Raw genomic sequence first — 20,426 nt, 5'->3', positions numbered from 1 at the left:
AAAAAAAGGCAAGACCACAATAAAGGGAAAAAACCATTTCTGTAATTCTTTTAGAGAGGGATACATATTTTCAATTTTATGAAGTTAAAGAAAAAAAAAGGATTGAAGAAGAACAAAACCAAAAACCTTTTATGAAAGATAAGACAAAAAGAAGATAGTCCATGTTGTCTTCTGCATGTCTGCTACTGTTCTCCAGACCATCTTGGCTTTGGTCCAGGACAAGAACAGCTAAGGAAGAAAAAAAATGATCTTTTTTTGCTCCAGTTGGACAAAAAAAAAAGAGGAAGGAAAAAAAGAAAAAAAAAGAAGAAAAAGAAAAAAGGAAGAAAAAGAAGAAGAAGAAAAAGGAGAAGAAGAAGAAGAAAAAGAAAAAAGAGGGACAAATGGTACGCTGTGACTGGGCTATGGCCAGGAGACCTGGATATGCTTTCTTTGAAGCATATCACAAATTAATTAATTATTTTATATATATTTTTTTTTAATGAACAAATGAAAAGGGGAAAGGAAAAGGCAATGTGAAGAAAGAAAGATCACAATATGAGAGTCACTGATCATAACCAAACAGGACAAAGGAAAAAGAAAATCAGATGATGGACATTTCTGAGGTTTTTGTTTTGTTTTGTTTTTTCCATAAGGAAAACAAAACAAAACAAAACCAAAAACAGGACAAAGATGAGAGGGATGAAAGGACAGAAAGAATGAGTAAGATCATTCTGTGAACGTTAGTTCAGCACTCTTACCTCTTATTGGTGTACCACCTGGGTGGATAATATGAATGCAAATAAGATTAGAAAGAAGAAGCATTAGTACGAGAAGAAGGAGGCTAGGGCTTTGGAAGAAGAATCAAATTAGATTTACAGAATTAAATAAGGTCTTAAGAGAAACTTGAATTACTATACTGTTAAAACAGGAATATATTAGATAGTATTATCAGGTTATAAAAGCAAGTTGCATTGTACCACAAAGGGCAGAAAGGCTATAATTGGCTGCACTGCCATTCTCAGAGCAGCATCTGAGTTCTTAGATGTTTGGTTATATAGGGTTAGATATGTATCAAATATGCCTCAAATACTTAAAGGAAACTTTACAAAACTGTACTTATGACATATTTTAGGAAAATACTGGAAATTCTATTTAAATATATATATATATATAGTTCAATATATATATAAAAAGAGGATACACTGAAGTCTATCTCAAAACAAATACTGTAGTTTAGGCTGGATTATGGCATTTACTGTTCTAGATCTATGTGATACATGTGTACTGTTTCTTTTAGGTGTTGCTACGACTGATAAGACAACATTTCTGTGGAGGTGTGCGTGTGCGCCACTATAGGGATCTGGTGACTACACTGACTGTTAGTAAAATGCATGCCATGCATTTTAAGAATAATAATACTAATCATATAATAATTATCATAATCATAATCATAATATTCTGAATATGGAAATTAGTGGGGGTGAAGTGCGCTTCAGAACTAAGCACTTACCAATAGATTCTGGAGATTTAAATACGGAGAGAAGAAAGACAGCATAAAAATATTATTATATTCCTTATAATTTGGTACAAAGTTTTCAGTTAAAGCTTTATATACTAAATCATCTATGTCACATGTGAAAAAAATCTTAATTTACATTAACAGAAGGTTAATTTACACAGTTCTGCTGACAACAAGCAAAAAGTAGGTTAACAAGACGATTTAACATCACAGGACAGGTCAAAAGCTGAGAATTCTGGGAAGACACGTGATTAAACAACTTAGATTCTACAATGATATCTACTACAATTGTCAAAGAAAAAATCTCATTATATCCCAATGATCGGTGATCTTATTTTGGGATAAGCTTTCAACTTGATAAATTTAGAGATGGTTTTGGTTTTTTGGTTTTTCTTGTTTTGTTTTTAATCTAAAGAGAGCAAAAGAATAAACTAGGGCAGGAGGAGAGTGAGAGAACTGCTAGGGAGGTGCAAGGGCAAAGAGAGAGAGAGAGAGCAGCAAAAGCTGGAATCTACACCAAAAGCAGACTTCTGTAGATCCAGAAAATATAGGATTCATAAAGCTTTAGCGTGGACGCACACTACTGTGGCTAAATGTGTTGGTAAAAATGCTCAGGCAGCAAAAAAACCCCAGCTTTGTTCCACAGATTACACAACGATTTAATTTCCTTTTTTAATTTATTTTTCCAGGTATAAATCTGCATGGGAAGAAGTACTGTGCTTTATGTATTTGTGAGAGGAGAGAAGATGTGTCCAAACTGGCTAATCTTTGGTGAAGTCAAATGTGGAAAAGACAGCAATAAACACATTTTAGATTTTAATTGAAGTGTCTAATGCAGGTTTTGGTTTTGATGAATATAACCATTGGTACTCCTTGCAATTTCTGAATGAAGTCCAATGTTGAAATAAATTTGTTAAAAAAAATTAAAAGGAAAGAAGAAAGAAAGAGGAGAAAATGGATCCATCAAGTACTGCAAAAAGCAGTAAAGAAAAAAATTATCAAAAAATACAGTCACAGCAGTGAGCAATGTGGAGTAAACAGAAGCTGCAAAACACATAGAGACAGACTCTATAGGAAGCTATGACAACATCACAGACATGGACAACACACTCAGTAACACAGAAAAGGAGAGGGAAAAGAGAAATTATTACCTATAAATAAAATTGTTTAAAGAGGAAGAGGAAAAAAAAAGAAAGAAAAAGTGAGAGAGAACAACTCTGGGCGTCAGTGGAAACAGTAACAAGACCCTACCTGAGCGTAGCTGCTTGATGCGGCCATTGTTGTTGCTTGTGTCAACTGGTAAGAAATCTTTGAACCAAGTTATTTCAGGATCAGGATTGCCACTGGCTGCACATAACATGGTAGCTGTACGAGTTCGTTCAACCACCTTCAGCTGTGGGCCCATATCAATGGTTGGAAAACCTCGAGGAATTTGATCCTCTGAAAAAGAAATGTATAAATTGAGGGATTTCATGTTAGTTGTGCAGTACTGCATGAAAGCCCAAATCATCATCCTGCTTAGCATTCAGTAATCACCTAATTGTTTGTAAACAACAAACAATCAAATTATCAAAATGCTGATACATAAGTACATAAAAAAATGGCTACAAACTTTATAATTATAAAAACAGATGAGATACACTACCTAGCATGCAATCATTGGAATCATACTATGGTACCATAAAATGCTGGTGTTGCCCTGCTTGCAAGAGTCCTTACTATTTTACGTGAAATATTTAATTACCATGTCTACCAACAATAGGGAAAACCCCTTCTCTTTATACCAGAGAAGTACCTAAGGAAGGATGATCACATAGGGTAAGATCTGGCCACTGACCCAGAAGACCCAAGTTATGTCTCTTGCTTCTATCATTATTACTTATCTGCTGTTCCTCTTAACATCTATTGCTCCTGTGCTTCGATTGTCCATCTTACAGATGGCCATGATAGTGCTTTACCGCTACAGGGAAGTGCTGTGAAGATGAATGCATTATATGAATGCAAAACACTGAGAAATTGTAAACACTGGAGCTGTGTGGATAGCAAAGTTTAACTGGCAGGATACTTGTAACAATATTGAATAGATACAACAGTGTCTATTAAAATACTCTGATACAGCCCAAAATCCTCATGCTAGTGTGATTAATACTGAAATACTAAAAAATTCTGCACAAGAATAATTGCCCTTCATAATGTGACACCTGCTAGCAAGTAACAGTGGAAGCACAGTTGGATCAGGAATTTTTATGGCTAAAAAACCTTCGAAATACACAATCTTGCTCTTCAATTCCACTGAAATGGCAAAAATATTTTTATTGCAAAATAATATTACTTCCATTCAAAAATGAAAATCAAAAGTAACGAAAGAAAGAGGATAAACACTAACTATAATACACATGTTATTAAATGTCTTGACTTGTCATTACTGACATAATTGATTAGGGGATAAAACTAACAGTAGAAATTGTTCAACATTAAAAAAAAAAATACCTCTCCTTAGTTAAGAAGTGTTATATTTTCAAAGAGGTCAGATAAGTCTTCAGACTTTTCTGAAAAAACGTATAGCAGGCAAGTACAGCCTACAGATGTTTGTAGCTCCTGGGGTGTGATGTTGCTCATGAGCTACACAATTGCTTGCACAAGTGCACATAGATAACCACAAAAATACAGAATAATTTAGAAAAGGTCATCTACATTTGACACCTCTGCCATGAGCAGGAACCTCTTCCACTAGACCAATTTACTCAGAGATAAATCCAAACTGGTCTTATACACCCTCATGGATGGGGGGTCCACTACCTCTCTGGACAACTTATTTCAGTGCCTCACCATCTTCAGGGTAGAGCTTTTCTTCCTAAGATATAATCAAAACCTATCCTGCTTCAGCTAAGGGCAAATCTCCCATTTCCTATTCCTTCTGAAAAGCCCCACTCCAGCCTTCTTGTAGCCCCCTTTAGATACTGGAAAGCTTAACAAGCTCTCCAGAACATTTTTTACTTTCTAGGCTGAACAGCCCCAACTCTCTCAGTTTTGCTTTGTAGAAAGAGGTATTCCAGACCTCTGACCAACTTGTGGCTCTATACTGGCCTCATTCTAAATAATGAAAGTCTTTCTTGTGTTGGAGGCCCCAGACCTGGACACAATACTCCAGGTGGGAGTATCACAAAAAAGGAATAGAGGGATATAAGCATATCCCCTGACCTCCTGGACATGCCTCTTTTGATGCAGCCCAGGATGCAGTTGGCTTTCTGAGCTGCAAGTATTCATTTCAGGGTCATATCATACTTTTCATCCAAAAACAATTCTGTGTTTCTCCCCAAAGTAAGTCTTGATCCATTTTCCACTAAGTCCGTATTGCTGCTTGCTGTAACACAGGTGCAGAACACTTCACTTGGCTTTGTTGCACTTAGTCAGGTTCCACCTCTCAAGCCTGTTAAGGTCAATCCACATCCTTCAGTGTGCTGACCCCACCACGCAGCTTAATGTCATTGGCAAACTTGCTAGGGGAGCACTCAAACCCATTGCCCATGCTGCTGACAAAGGTGCCAAGTAGCACTGGTACCAGTACAAATCCCTGAAGATCCTCAGCTGTCACTAGTTTCTAACTAAACATTGACCTGTTGACTGCAACTCCAGGAGTGCCATCATCCAGCCTATTTTTTTCCACCTGCCAAAATTCATGCCCCTCCAGTTTAGAGGATGAGTGGGAGAGTGTCAAATGCTCTGCACAAATACATATAGATTTGCTGCCCTTCCTTGTCCACCACTGCTGTAATGCAATCCTAGAAGGCTTCAAATTTGTCAGGCATGATTTGCCTTTAGTGAAGCCATGTTTGCTGTCACAAATCACCTCATTATTTTCAGCGTCTCTTAGCATAATGTCCAGGAGAATCTGCTCCATGACCTTGCCAGGCATTGATGTGAGACTGTCTAGCTTGTAGTTCCTTGTTCTTCCTTATTTCCCTTTTTAAAAGTGGGATCATGTTTTCCCCTTTCCTGTTGGTGGGAACTTCACCGAACTGCCATGGGTTTTCAAATATGATGTGTAGTGGCTGCATTCTTTCATTCTAACACTCTAGTCATAGGAGAGGTCCCTGTGTTTCTATGATACTAATTAAAGTCATAGACCTGCAGGCATCCACACATTTCTTGTACCACCCTGCTGCATGTGTTAGCACAAAGGGGTTTTAGGTTGCTCCTCAATGAAGCTGACTTTCTGTCTGGTGTGGCTGGAATGTCATGGTGCTGGCCCTCAGGTGCTTTGCTGCTGATCTGCATACCTTTCCAGGCCCTTTCTGGCTCAGCCAACTAGCATCTGTGGGATGGCACTCTGTCCCACACCTTATCACTACTAAACTTGATGGTATCTCTGTTCCCTATTTAAACCCCTATCAATAAGCCCTGCTAGCCTTTGACCAAAGAATCTCTTCCCCTTTGAGGCAGCTGAATCCCATCTCCATCCAGCAAACTGGTGCCATGTATAGGCCATCCCATTGTCAAAGAGACCAACATTTTGGTGATGACACTAATCATGGAACCATGTGGGCCCATCTGTTTCTTTCAATGTTAACACCTGCAACTGGAAGAAAAGAGGAGAAAAAAAACTGCACCCAAATCATCCCAGAGCCTTAATACAGTGATCACAACTGTCCAGCAAGCTTCCTTGACTCTTCAGAACCAGGATTTCTACCAATCAGCTGATAAATGTCAAATCATTCACCAGCCACAGGCTCTTCCCAAAGAAAGGTATGTTTCATGTCTGCTTATAAAAGTCTTTGCTTTGGTATTAGCTGACAAGATTTGACATGTGACATAGAAGAGGATTTTTATGGCCTTTCCTACTTGGCTAATACAGAAAACTGTAGAGTCCCTTTTGCAAATACCTAAGTGTACAACAAAGATAATCTATCTTGCATGTTAGCAGGATGGAGTAGTAAAGAGCCTCCCGTTCTTATTTTTAATAAGGGCAATTAAATTCCATCCATCTGCCTTATGCATACAATCTCTTTGAATGAATGCTCTTTATGAAACTTTCATGAGAAACATCATGATGTAACATTCAAATACCCAGAACTGTTATATTTTTGACAGTTGTGGCTGGTATCCAACCTGGTTTTCAGGTATCTGGCAATAAACCCAGATATTCAACATCAAATGGACCAGGAAAATAATGAAATTTCTAATTGGAGGGCTTATCACAGTGGATTTAGTTTTTAAGATGTTAATTACTTTTTTTTTCTCTAAGTTTATTCATGATTTGTACAATTACCTTTACACTTTAATGATAACAAGTATGACAGATCATCACTCTATGAAACAAAGCTGAGCATCAAATCACTGAACAACTGCATCTCTGCCAAAGTAAGACAAAAGCAACTATTACAAAATTTTTATATATTAGTACCTCTACAATTTTATTTGAGGCGGCCAGAAAAATACTTCTTACTGATCATTACAATGCTTATTAGGCTCTAAACTACAGTATATACTACTTTTCCCATGTAATATTCAGTTCTAGTCAATTGGTTTCCAATTCATCAACAATTTAAATCAGACTTGACCTTCTCAAAGCCATTTGGTACTGTCATTCTGAGAGGCCATTAAAGGTCAGATTTCTCTGTCCTTGTGGCTTAGTGACTTATCCATGTAATATGTATTTTGTTTAGGATGACAGATACAAGTGATTTAGAAATAGGCCACATTATCTGAATTTGTTATGTATCTTAAAGGTGCTGAATTTAATTCTTGGCATTAAAAGAATGCATTTAGTACAGTGCTAGTATAATTTCCAGCTGCTGCTGGAACTCCAAAAAAGTTATTTTTCAGTGTATGATCTGAACAGTACAGAAAACAATTACAAAGAGAGGTTACCACATGAGCCCTTAAGAGATAATGCTGCAAAATGACCCTGCTTTGCTTGGTATCATGGTTCTTAGTATTTCTCAACTCTCAGTATATTCAGTTTGACATTGCCACCCAATGCACACAGAATGGACAACAAAGACACTGGAAGCCACTGTGCTGCTAGAAAGTTGTCACCATCTTGCCATACTAAAACTTGGTGGGATGTGACAGGAGTGTGACTATCAATGGCTACAGGCTCTCCAAAAGAGACAGGTGAGGAAAGAGAGAGGCAGAGGGGTTGCCCTCTACATCAGGAGGTAGAGACATCATCTGTCTCTGAAGAACAGCCACAAGCAGGTCAAAAGCCTGTGGATAAGAATTAGGGACCAAGGCAAGAAAGGGAACCTTGTGGGTGGTTTTAAGTACAGACCCCTGATCAAAGGGACCCTACTGATGAAGCCCGCTTGCTCCAGCTACAGGCAGCACCATGATCACAGGGTCTTGTCCTGCTGGGGCACTTTAACCACCCCAAAATCTGCTGGGAAAGCAGCATAGCGGGCTGCAGGCAAGCCAGGAGACTCCTGAAAAGCATGAGGGATACCTTCTTGAGCCAAGGAATACACAGCAGCCCTACCAGAGGACATGCAATCCTGGATCTGATGGGCACCAGTGTAAGTGAGCTGACCTTGAACATCAAGACTGGAGGGAGTCTGGGCTGCTGTGATCATGCATTGGTGGAGTTTGCAGTCCTGAGGAATATGGGCCGGGCGAGGAACAAAGTTAGGCCTTGAACTTTAGGAAAGCAGACTCCCAACTCTTCAAGGAGATAGCCAGTGGGATCCACTGGGAGACTTCCCTCAGGGACAAAGGAGTGCAACAGAGATGGCAAGAGAACAGCAGGGCTGAGTAGGGAACTGCTGGTCAGACTGAAGGGAAGAAGCAAATGCACAGGCAGCTGAAGCTAGGATGGGTGGTAACCTAAGAAGAGTAGAGGGATAAAGTATGGTTGTGTAGGATGATGTCAGGAACGCCTAGGTGAAGCTGGAGTTGAACTTGGTACGGACTTGTTCCAGGTCAGGTTGGATAGGGGTCTGAGCAACCTGGTCTAGTGGAAGGTGTCCCTGTGCATTCCAGAGGGCTTGGAAATAGATGATCTTTAAAATACCTTCTAAGGCCATTTTATGATTTTATAATTCTATGTTCTGTAAACAATGTCCTGGCTGCCAGTTTAGTAATTGCTTCCCTTCCAAGAAACTTAATTGGAAAAAGCATATTAGCCTTTACATTCAGGTTTCAATATAAGTATACCAAAACCAAACATAAAACACATAATTTTATTTGTTGCTGCACTTGTCCTAGAGGTGAGTTTGCCCTCATAAATGCAACAGCATTTAGATTAGAGACTCAAACTCAGTGTTTTTGTGTGAACAAAATTTTGATGGAGTGGAATCTTGAAAATAGCCACAAGTTAAAATTATACTCTACCAAAAAAAGAAACCATACATATCTTTAAGTGGTATTGATAGCAAAAACATAGCTGTACCACAACTATATATAATAAATTCTGTTCTGCTCATCACTTAACTATTTCCTCTCATCTTAAAGAAAAAAATGTGCTGTTGCAATCTCTTCTTAAATTTTTTTTAGTGATGTAATTATTTCATAAGATTTCAGGAACTGAACTTCCCAAGCTATGAAGGTGTACTGTCAAGACTACACATACACAAAGGCTGGATCCAAAGAAAGAAGAGGATTTCAGTACAATGGCTTTGACCCTTTGTGGTAAACCTGCATGTTTAATATACAACAGCTGAAGAAAGACAGTTATATGTAGCTAGGATTTGTGCCACAGCTTCTTAACATTTTGACTACTTTTTCTTTAAAAGGTTAGTTTCAGATCATGCGTAGGCCCTCCTGGCAGCAAGAAGAGTGCTAGCTTTTAGAAACAGATTGAGTCTTGCAGTCTTAAATTTTGCATTTAGAAACAGATTGAGTCTTGAAGTCTTAAATTTTGCATAGCTACCTTACTGAATCACTCTGGCAATCACCATCATGTTTTAACATGAAAGACTGAATAGTGTGAATAGTCTTCTGAGTTACACCACAATATGATGATATTACTATCATACGAAGTACAAGTGGGAAGTACCCAAAGCAAATTGTTAGTACTTTGGTTTTGGATTACGGACTATAAAGGCAAAGTTATAGCACCAGGCTCAAGGCCAGACAGTTGTAACAAAAATTGGCTAATATGTTTGTTAAGTATTTAATTTTTCATTAACTATCTTCACCATTGAAACATACATGTTCCAGAATATGAATCTGGAATTCATATTCATGTCTAGACCAGAATATTAACCTGTAATTAAATCTGTGTAATCTGCCTAACTAAAACACATACTCATAGTGTTTGACTGTGCCTCTTGAAAATTTTGCTCATGTAAACCAATTATTCTTATTGTGCAAATGGAAGGTGGTCCTCTACTCTATTCCAGAAGAAAAGAAAGTGATTCTAATTCAAGATTCACTGATAGGTTTGCCACAGGCACAGTTTAGTCATTCTGTAGCTCACAGAATAAAAAGGCACACATGGAGCATTCCCTGAATACATTATAGATACTGAAGATAAACTGCCACAATAAAGTTTATTATTTCAAAGAACAGTGTAAATAAAGCTTTTATTTTCACTATTCCAGATGGCAGCAGCATATAATTTGCACTGTTTTGACATCATGACCGTATTATTCAAAATCATTCTTCTTCCTACTGAACTGAATGCAGGATTGAGAACAGTAAAATCAAAGAGACTGGGGGAGGAACTAAAAATCACCATTACACAGTGAAGTTGGTATTCTGTACTATTATTGAAGAACCATGCATATAAAGGAATTGAAAAACAAAACCAGAGCCAATTCTAATTATATATAAAAATTAAATTGGATTTAAAAGATATAAAGCATCAGAGAAGTGCTAGTTAATAAACATTATTCATACTGAAACACTTTACAAGGCAAATTTTGGCAAATAGAAGTAATTATGAACACACAATAAATTATTTTGTGGGATCCTTTGTTTAAAGTCGCTATATACAGATGGATACTTTTTCTTAGCGGTGCTGTATATCAGCAAAGCAGGATAATGGCTCCACTAGAATAATAGATCTTGGTATCGGTTGGGAGTTCTCTTTAATTTCGCACAATTTTAGCACACAAGGAAAGTGAATTAGGCATTGATAAGATGATCAGTAAAAATTCAACATAAGAACAGCTGTCCATACCATCCCATCAAAACGAATGCATTTCAAAGTATCTTCATACGCTGAAGAGATGTGCAAAGCACATTTTGATACAAAAGACAACAAATTTGTTTAGTAGCTCTGTATGCAATTACCCTGCAAATTGCAAAGTAATGTCTATATAACAGAACATAGAGCCACTTAGACTGAATTATCATTTGTATGAATGTTGAAGCAGCAATTTCACATTGCATTAAGTCAGTTAACATTCATTGTTATTAGCATTTAGCTTTAAATAAGTTCTCTGTTTTAACAAATGAGTGCACTGAGCCTTTGAAATTAGATATCTTAATAAGGACATGAAAATGGAAAAAGGAATTTGCACCTTTCAGCAGTTTTCAAAATCTGAAAAATTAGACTGCACATAGCAAGCTTTTCCCAAAGTGACCTGTCTCACTCACATGGACAATGAAATACCTCTCACTCTGCTTTAATGACGACATTCTGAACAACAAGAATTAACATTTGTGTATTAACACTCTATGAAAACACAAGCCTCAAAGTAAAGCTTTATTCTCATATTTGTACACAGCCATGTCATAACTTAAAGCAGAGCATATAATCTGAACATCAATGTGACCAAATTTGGTTATGACTGAACTTTCGGATGTCTGTCTCTTCTGTTCATTTGGAACATGACAGAAAATACAAAAAGCTGTGTCCCAAAAAGAAAAGAAAAGAAAGGAAAAGAAAAAAAAAAGGTATGGAATTCAAGCATCCCTACCAGACACCCCTTATCTAACACAAGGACAGGACTCAGAGTCTGAGGTAATGAAACAAAGGCAGAGAATGTGGTGTTTTAAGAGCAGGGTATCATATATTTAGGAAAAGAAATGCTAAACTTCTGAAGAAAAGAGAATACAGCATGCCACATATTTCCATATGCAAATATTCACAAGGAAAATACTATATATTTTGCACTGGTGAATAAAAGACAAGAGCAGCAACATGAATTTCCATGATTACTGTTTCTGATTTAAGGCTTAGTTTCCAGACAGGGTTAGGATTTAGATTACACTAAATCAAGGTTAAATTGGGGCTTGCCAAGAATCAAGATTAGGAAAACAAAAAAAGCATACTTGCTCTATCCAGTCAATATTTTAACATACTAATATTTGTGCTTTTACATCCTCCTTAATTTTATTAGAAAAATAAAGGGGAAAGCAGTGCAATGCAGGCAGTCTTTTCTTTAAGCTTTCCTTTTTCACATCACATACAGCTTTATGGTGAGGTAAATAATGAGATGAGCAGCAGGTTCATATATACACCAGAGCACTTGTTTTGTAGCCTGAATACACTGACTGCTCCAGAACATGTAAAAGCATTCTTTTCCTTTTCTACCTGTCCTTTCTACTCATTACTACTCCGTGTTAAAGTATTTATACTAATAAAATACATATGACACTTTCTGTAAATAGTTACCTTGTACTCAGATGGAAGTGTAAAGCACTAAATCACCGCAATCAAGTACCAACATCTCAGTTTGAGGATGCTTTAGAAGCATCTTGTTTTCTTGCATTCAAAAGAGCAAGAGAGAAAAGAGGAAGTAAGAGCACTCCATCAAAGGAGTTCTCACATACAGTCTGCCTCTCCCTCCTTCCTCGTCATGGCCATTTCTCTTACTGATGTTACACTGCTTTCCAGGAATCATTTCCTCAATGCCATAATCTTCCTCAATGTTTTTTAATGCAGCCTACATACTCTGTAGCTCAAACTGTCAACTATAAACTATACTAACTGCATTAATGTCACAGCTGCAGAATTTAAGAACCTGACAAAGGAACTTGTCAAAACCATTAACTTTGTTGAAGTATTGTTTTTAAAGGAGAACAACACTATTTTCTGCACTTCTAGCTCGGCATCAAACTTGTACATTTTAGGAAGAGAAAGGGGATATTTTCCCTTTGGTAAGTGATTAGAAAGATACCCCAAAAGACCTACTGTTTAGCTCCCTAAAAGAAATAAATGAAGAATAAGGGTTATGAAATTGCATCCCTTGAGTTTTAACAAAAGTTATCAGGTGCAGCATGTTAAAAGCATGTGGTGCAGTGGTGCAGTGAATTAAAGCAGTAGAGTCTATGCATTTCAACTGCTTTTCTGGTGCCCAGCACAACAATGAAGCTGTACAGATGCAACAATTTGAATGTTACTGCATTATTTCAATAATCAGAAAACATAAGCATGAAAAAAACCCAACAGAAGCCTTGTTGCTGAAGAGATGGAAAAAAAAGAGATATGTTGTCAGAACTGGAAATGGACTTTGGAAAAACGCAGTCAAAGAAGATATCCCTCCAAATTCATTACTATTCAGTGTTGTACTAATATTGCTCATACAAAATATGAACTGTTTTTCTACACTCAGTGCAGCATTCATCTTCATTGCTCTGAAAAACATACTTGCCACATTCAAAATGCTTACCTGATTACAGACAGGTGACTGTAAAAAAGCAATAGACACAGTACTTCCCCATTTTTATGTTTTCTTTGCTTATTTTAAGTCTTTCCACCACTTTGAACATGTGTGAACATGAACATCAATTAAGAAAATGCTGGAAGATGTAAGACACAAAACAATGCCTTATATCATGTACTCCTAATATATGTAAGCAAAAGACAGAATCCAAAGTACTGGTAGAAGTTAAAGCACTTGGCATCCTTGAAACTGTATAAACCTTTAACAGAAGGAAGAAAGTAGTTCCTTTGTGAGTAGATGGCAAAGTTTGATTGCTTGGCTATAGAGGGAGTGGGTGTGCTCTATATGGATGCTGAATGCAAGAAAGAAGACAGGGAGCACAGAGCCTGTGGAACTAAGTCACACAAGGCTCTTACTCTAGCCTGAGATATCATAAGGAGGAATCCAAACAGTCCTTGGAGAAAGACAACAACTTTTGCAGGTGTTCTTTGGATCTTTGTTGTTTACTTGAAAGAAACAGTCAAGGATGTAGTTCCTAATTGACCAACGATGGTGATGTGTTAGTTTAATGTCCAATAAGAGTTTTACCTCTCAGACCTGTCTATAAAAGAAGATCTGGAATATTAAAACTAGCTCTCTTGTATAACCTATCTAGAGAGTCTATGTCATACTGTTTTGCTGTTCTTAATATAGTGTGACACTCTAGACTTCACTCCTCATGTTTGAATACGAGGGAGGAATCCCTCTCACTACTTGTGTGTGTCACCACTTTTGGCAACATTCCCTTTCACAGATACTGAGAAGCTGCCCATCTTCTAACAGGGATCTGTTAGCAAAGAACAGGTGTATAGGAAAAAGAACGGAAGGGAGTAGATATTAATTGCTTTTTTGTTTGGATGAGTTTCACCACTTAAAATATCTCTGTCCATACAAAGATGCTACAGGGGAAAATACCATTGACTTCTGGTCTAGAAGGATTCAGAAAGGCTTTCTCTCTATAAGAGGACACACACTGCTTAAAATTCAGCTCTTCACAGTCATCTGGCAAGTTGAATAACCACTGCTGACAAAAAACTTCACGGAGTCACACAGAACTTCACACTAACACTTTACAGTATACACATAGCTAAGCAGTCAACATTTCAAGGTTTTCATCTCACAAAGACTTGAAGATTCATGATGTCAAAGGTTCATTTTGTCACCCAAGCCCAGTGTTTAGAACTGTGACTTTGAGTCCTACCTGAAATTTCACTGCTGCCTTAAGATGAAGTGGGAATAGTCTGTGATTGAATATACTTTATGATGTAATAGTGAGTGATGTTATTAGAAATGATAGATAAGGTCTGTGCTCAGAGTTTTCATGTGGAAGAAAATGCTTGAGACCCCAGCATGCTCACAAGCATGGCAGAGCCCCTGCCTTGAGCTTGCACAGAGGTGATGCAGGGCAGCACTTGCTCTCTGCTGGGAGCTTGCTCCTGTCCTATGCTACTCCAACACATTTTTCACAATAATATTCACACAGCCTTGAAAGAAGTATTGTGCATCACTGTGAGCTGAATGGAGCATATTCAAGCAGGCTCTCTGAAAGACTGAAGGAGAGAGATTACTTTAAACATGATGTTTTCACATTTGTCTAGCAACAACAGCTTATATTTCTCATGGAACTGTAAATGAGAAGTGATGTGGGAATTCACTCACAAGATGTTGAACATAGGACAATACCAGATTTACTCAGCTTTGCTATAACTCTTGCTACAACTTGACTAATCCCACCACAATTTATATTGTCATTAATATGAAACAGGATCTTGCCTGGACACAAAAACACAGGATGTTAGAAGTTTTTTTTTAAAACCTTTTATATGCTGAGATCAAGGTTCACATCTCTAAGCACATCATAATTTTTAAACTACTTTTTAATTTTTTTAAATAAGTATGAAATTCAGTGCGCTACCTCTAAAAAAGGTAATGAAATCAAAATCCACAACAGGCAGTGTAAATTGAAATTTGTTAGTCTAGAGTTTGAGTGAATATATTTAAAGTACTAATAAAATGTGGTCCATAATATTTTTAAACATTTGCACAGTAAATATTAAACTGATTTTATGTACAGTATAGGCAAGCTTTTTGTTTTCACAGTTTCTGTTTAATTTTCCCACCAATTTTCCCATACATCTAATCAAAGATCATCAGTCATTCCTGATATTTTTAAATTATGAGCCTTTGTTGTTTCTAGTTGATTTTGCTGTGGTTTGCTCTAATTTTTTGTAGAAGACATTTCTGCAAATGAAAATGATAATTAGTTAACAAAAGCCAGCGATGCCTCAGTTCCAGTAGAATACTTCACTGGCGTGAAGCATAGCTTTTTTCAGCATAGCTGGAAGTCATGGACCTAAATGAAGGCTGTGATAATGTCTGAATAGTCCAGTGTGATTACAAGGGCCAAGAGTCATCATGTCAGGCGGGGTGGAGGAGGGTAAGGGGAGAGAAACAGATAAAGAATAGAAGAAAGCTTCATGTTGTGTCAGTTACTTGCAAATTCATCACAAACTGTTTTGTGTAGAATAGTTAACGAAGTCAAACAGCTGTGGAGAGCCAGTTCCTGCCTTTGAGCAGACATAGTGTGACAGAGTAAGCTTAGCGGAGCGTTGCATATGTCAAGTACATCAAAACCAGCATAACCACAAAAAACCTCCACTCTCACTTTGTCAACAGACTTAACATCTGATAAGCTGCATGAAGAAGGTACAAATGAAGAACACAGAATTCTTGATAATAGAAGATGTGAATGTGTCCAGTGGTGAATTAAAACCCAGTGGAAGGCCCTATGCCACAGAAGTAGTGCAAGCAATTGACTGAGAGGGGCAGGGTTATATATGCTTTCAATAATAAAACTGTTTCTCTTTGGATTTATTAGTAGTAACATCTGTCATCCATTTTACAACAATACAAAACTCATTTCTTTTAGAGAAAAGAGATTGAACTATTTTTCCTGTAGGCTGGAGAGGTAGGCATGAAGATTTTTATACGTACTTTTTAGAAGCAATTGCGAAGAGGTCAGACTTACAGCAATTGAGAAATAATTTCCACCACTAAACAAATACATAGCAATAAATTTCAGACCCCACAGAAGTAATTCAGTATTCCAATATTTTTTTGTACCTGAAGAAGACTTAAAAATCAATCTGTGCGTGCTAAACAACTTTCTGCTTTCATTATGGCATTTTTACTTTGAGTATTTGAGTATGTATCACTTTAAGTGATATAATACAAGCTGTTCTATTAAATGAAATGTAAGAGGGGTTCTAAAATAAAGAGTTAGTTATTTTTGCCTTTTCTGTAACTTCCAGCTCCTTTGGCAAATGAGAAAAATATTTTGCTAACATATAGGCAACTTCTTGTGTGTGTGCTCTTTCTTTAAATACTGTGCTTCTGGAAAAGTTTTGTCTAAACTATTTATTCTGATGCCTCCCGATGTTCATCCTTTCTGATTTTTAACCTTTAATATGACCCATTTAAGCCTTCATGACCTATTGCAGGTATATGTCCATAAACACTTTTATCTCCAAAGCCCCACCTTAACATCTTAATGTCCTTTGAAAACCCAGTAACCACTTCAAAGACCATCAGCAAGACCTTTGAGAAAAAACAGTCTCCTGTATTTTGGTCCTAAAATGTTTATGCTTCTCTATTATCAGTTAGACCAACATTTTCTAATTCTCTAACTCTTTGGAATTTAGCAGCTGCCTTTTCACAAAAGTTAGCATCATGAAGATGACAACTGCAGGAACATGACAAAGTTCTTGCCTGAACACACTGAAAATCTCCCTCTGCACTAAAAAGTGTGAAAGATCTTGGAAATTATCAGCAAGTACCTCATAAATCTCTATGTTTGTTGCTGATTATGCTTTGCAGCTCCAACAGGAAGACTATTTGAGCTGCTATTACTTAATTATTCATAAGAGAAAAAAATAATGTTTTTACAAGATAATGTCCTGCTGAAGCCTTCAAAAATTGATAAGAAATATACTTAAATATTTTTACCGGTTTTCAAGAAGCTTAACAGAAACACCTTTCTCATAAATAAAAATCTAAAAATGCTCCCCAAAAAAATTAGTTACTACCACACATAGAACCCTTACGTTGTGCTTAAATTTGGACGAAGTACTTTATTCCAGAAAAGGAGATAAAAATTCCTTAGAAAGTATCTTATTCTACATGAAAACCAAAAATGTAATCAACTATGAGCTGTAAATAATTACTTCCTGCTTTAAACCTAATGTAGGACATCAGAAACTACCGAAGGTTTAAAAGTTAGGATATATCACCTGAATTTTGGGGACTCTTTTTCTAATGATTCTGAGTCAGGTAAAAGTATGTATCTATTATACATCAGGAAAACATGTAGTAAGGCTAAATTAACTGATGCACAACATATGCAAGGCCAATGTGTAACAGTGTAAATTACGTGATTTCTTCTGAGATATAGAGAACTGAGATCTAGATTCTTCTTCTAGATTAGCTATAGTTTATATAATCAGTTTCTGAGATCTTATTCTTTTCTATCTTTTTCACTACCGTGTAAAAGTTCTTTCCAGATAAGGCAAAAAAAAAAAAAAAAAAAAAAGTATTTTTTTAATGTAACATGATTTTGCAAAGTGTTTCAGAAAGCAGACATCCATTATAGTGAAAAATGGGCACAGTTTATCTTTATAGCTCCACAAAATTACAGTAGATTTAAAAAAAATTAATAATTAATTTCCTATTTTCTACAGTATTTAGTAATATTCAAATCACTGCACATTGGAAAAAATAATTGAAAATCCATTTTTAACAGTCTGTTACCTCATATAATAGTACAAATTATGGAAAAAATACTCCATGTTTCCTAAATCTAGGTATTCTGTTCAAAATATTAATATGCAGAAAAAATATTTCTTGATTGTCTTCCAATGGCTTTTGAAGTTTTTCATTACATAATTTGTCTAACTTAAAGACACTGAGTAGTCTCATTGAGGAAACTGACTGTAATGGAGCTATTTACACACTTAAGCATGCTGCAAAACAACTGTTACATTTTCTAAATTCATTGCCATTTCATTTCATAAGCTATTGCATCTCATGTTTTCTTCCTACTCAAAAAAACCCCAGATCATTTACAAATTTTCCCACACACGACAAGTATTACATTCTGTTTCTCTGTAAGTGAAGTCAACTTGCATGTATATCACTTGCCTGCCTGAGATTCATAAAGCGCTGTTTAGATTTTACGCTGACTTCATTTTACCATGATATAAGGAATAGATCTTATGAGAAGCAAACACAGCATTGCAGAGAAATAAATGACTCTTTTTTTACATCATGGAAAGAACAAGGAAGCCACTTAGCATTTGTTCTTACCACTAGCCACCAAACTTCTTAGGGCCTGAACAAGCAGTCTTTTTTATGAAAGCAAAACTGAATATTAGTTACTAGAAAACCAAGATAAAAGAGCAAAAATAAGTTTCCAAGTTTCTATTTTGGCAATACAGGTGAACTAACACACACACACACACACAATAATTGATTAAAAGTTACATGGGATTTTATCACTATTCATGGCTAATAACTATGTTTTAGATCACAATAGGATGCTGAGGCAAACAGCAATGACCTTTTAGCACTGTACCAAAGTACTGACTATTAGCTACATGGTAAAATTACCAATTACCACTACTGCTTATTCTAGCAGCTACATGTTGATTGGCCTACTATTTAGAGGTTATAAGACTGAAAGCTCACAGCTGGAGGTTGTAGGGAAGTAAGGAAACAACTACACTCTCAGGCAGTGTGAGCTGTTTGTTTAATAATTATTACAATAAAGCACATATGTTTTCTCTTCTCTTGATGTGTATATATTACTAATTAACAAGAGAAGAAGCAAGGAAAAGAATAGATGCTATAAAACCTAGAATTCATATTTAGCACATGAATTGCAGGCAAAACCAGGACAGTATTCCACAGAATGATCTAGAAATTGAATAGCACCTTTACCAGTATTATTAGCATTATTAGCAGTGTTGAACAGAGACATTCATTTTATATTGATTTTATTTTACTGTATCCTTAGTATTCTAAGTGATTTCTGTTGTTCATCTGCACCTAAATTTATATTGTTATTGTAAGGTTCTGGTTTGCCTTTCTATATTTTTCTCTACCAGCAGTGTAACAAGTTATGTTTATGTCCTTAAGGCTATGGAGATAAATGCTCAGAAGATACTTACTGATTTTTAAGCTTTGATCTTCCTGGTATTTTTACTCTAGAGACAAGTACCTTTTAAAACCTTTTCTCCTTTTTCTTTCCCTCCCAGTTTTCTTTCAGCAGAAGAGTCTTTCAGCCAGTGTTTAGTCTTCTGTTCAAAGCTGTCTCCCTAGAGAGTTGTAACTATTTGTCAATCTCCCAAAAGTAAAGATAAGGATTTAAAGTACTCTTTTCACTTTAGCTGAAAAATTAACTCCTTGTTCCCTTCTGGTTGTTAAATTCATTTTAAATTGCTGGTGCTCTCAGCTTTGGTTAATTGCCTAGAGCCACGGTGGCTGAAAAGCAGAGCTGGTGCAAACAGCACCAGTGCAGCACAGCACATCTCCCATTCAGCTACACACTGCCGGCACACACTTTATTCCAGAGTGCTCCAGTGAAGAGTCTGAAGTCAGTCTGTACCCTGCCTGTGGCTAACACCAGAGGAAATTAAAATTTAGGAAGATTTCATTGCAGGTTATGACGTTATGGTGTGGATGGAATGCTTTATCTCCAATATGACGGCTGTCCCAGCTCAGGTATTGCTTTACCATGTCAGATAAACACTCTGCTTGCAGCCCTGACCAGTAAAAGATTTGTTTTTCTTAGAAGACCAGTAAAAAGATTTGGTGGTAGCAATACTATTCCTGAGTGTGACAATTTACTTTTCCAATTCTCAGCCTACCATTTATGATGAAACTCCCACCTCTGAAGTTGTTTAAGAGATGTTTGAGTGTGTACTGCTTTGCAAGATGTAGGTACAGAAAATAATTATGATGACTCACTGCTTTCTGCCTTTAGTAAGATGCTTTTAATATGGAAAGGGACAGCTAAGTTCACTAAAAATTTGGTGAGAGTGTGCCAGCCTACTGCAATATATAGGGTAAAAGACTGTGGGTAAAACTCCCAGAAGAATTTTAGCATGCAATTCTGAAAGAAGAAATGATAGAGATGTAACATCTGCAATATGACTATGCATGTGAGATACTTGCACTCAGATTCAAAACAGCATAATGATCACATCTGCATGCAAATTCCAAAATTTAAATGTGATGAAGACATATGTGGTACTTAAAAACTGAAAAACAAGCCTCAG

At 36.6% G+C, this 20,426-nt stretch overlaps 1 protein-coding gene across 1 annotated transcript in view; it reads right to left on the bottom strand.

Annotated features, from left to right (window-relative positions):
- Positions 1-20,426, bottom strand: part of PTPRD (protein tyrosine phosphatase receptor type D) — a 382,186-nt gene that overhangs the window by 146,466 nt on the left and 215,294 nt on the right. Inside the window, exons 5-7 of the mRNA XM_058827273.1 lie at positions 2,753-2,941; positions 1,493-1,501; positions 741-758 (exon numbers count right to left, since the gene is read on the bottom strand). Coding sequence (XP_058683256.1) covers positions 741-758; positions 1,493-1,501; positions 2,753-2,941 — 216 coding nt within the window. The remainder of the gene's footprint in view (positions 1-740; positions 759-1,492; positions 1,502-2,752; positions 2,942-20,426) is intronic.

This window comes from Poecile atricapillus, chromosome Z (assembly GCF_030490865.1).
Source record: "Poecile atricapillus isolate bPoeAtr1 chromosome Z, bPoeAtr1.hap1, whole genome shotgun sequence".
Taxonomy (NCBI): Eukaryota; Metazoa; Chordata; class Aves; order Passeriformes; family Paridae; genus Poecile; species Poecile atricapillus.
Note: the sequence above shows the minus strand (reverse complement) of the source record. Positions and strands in the feature narration are given on the sequence as shown.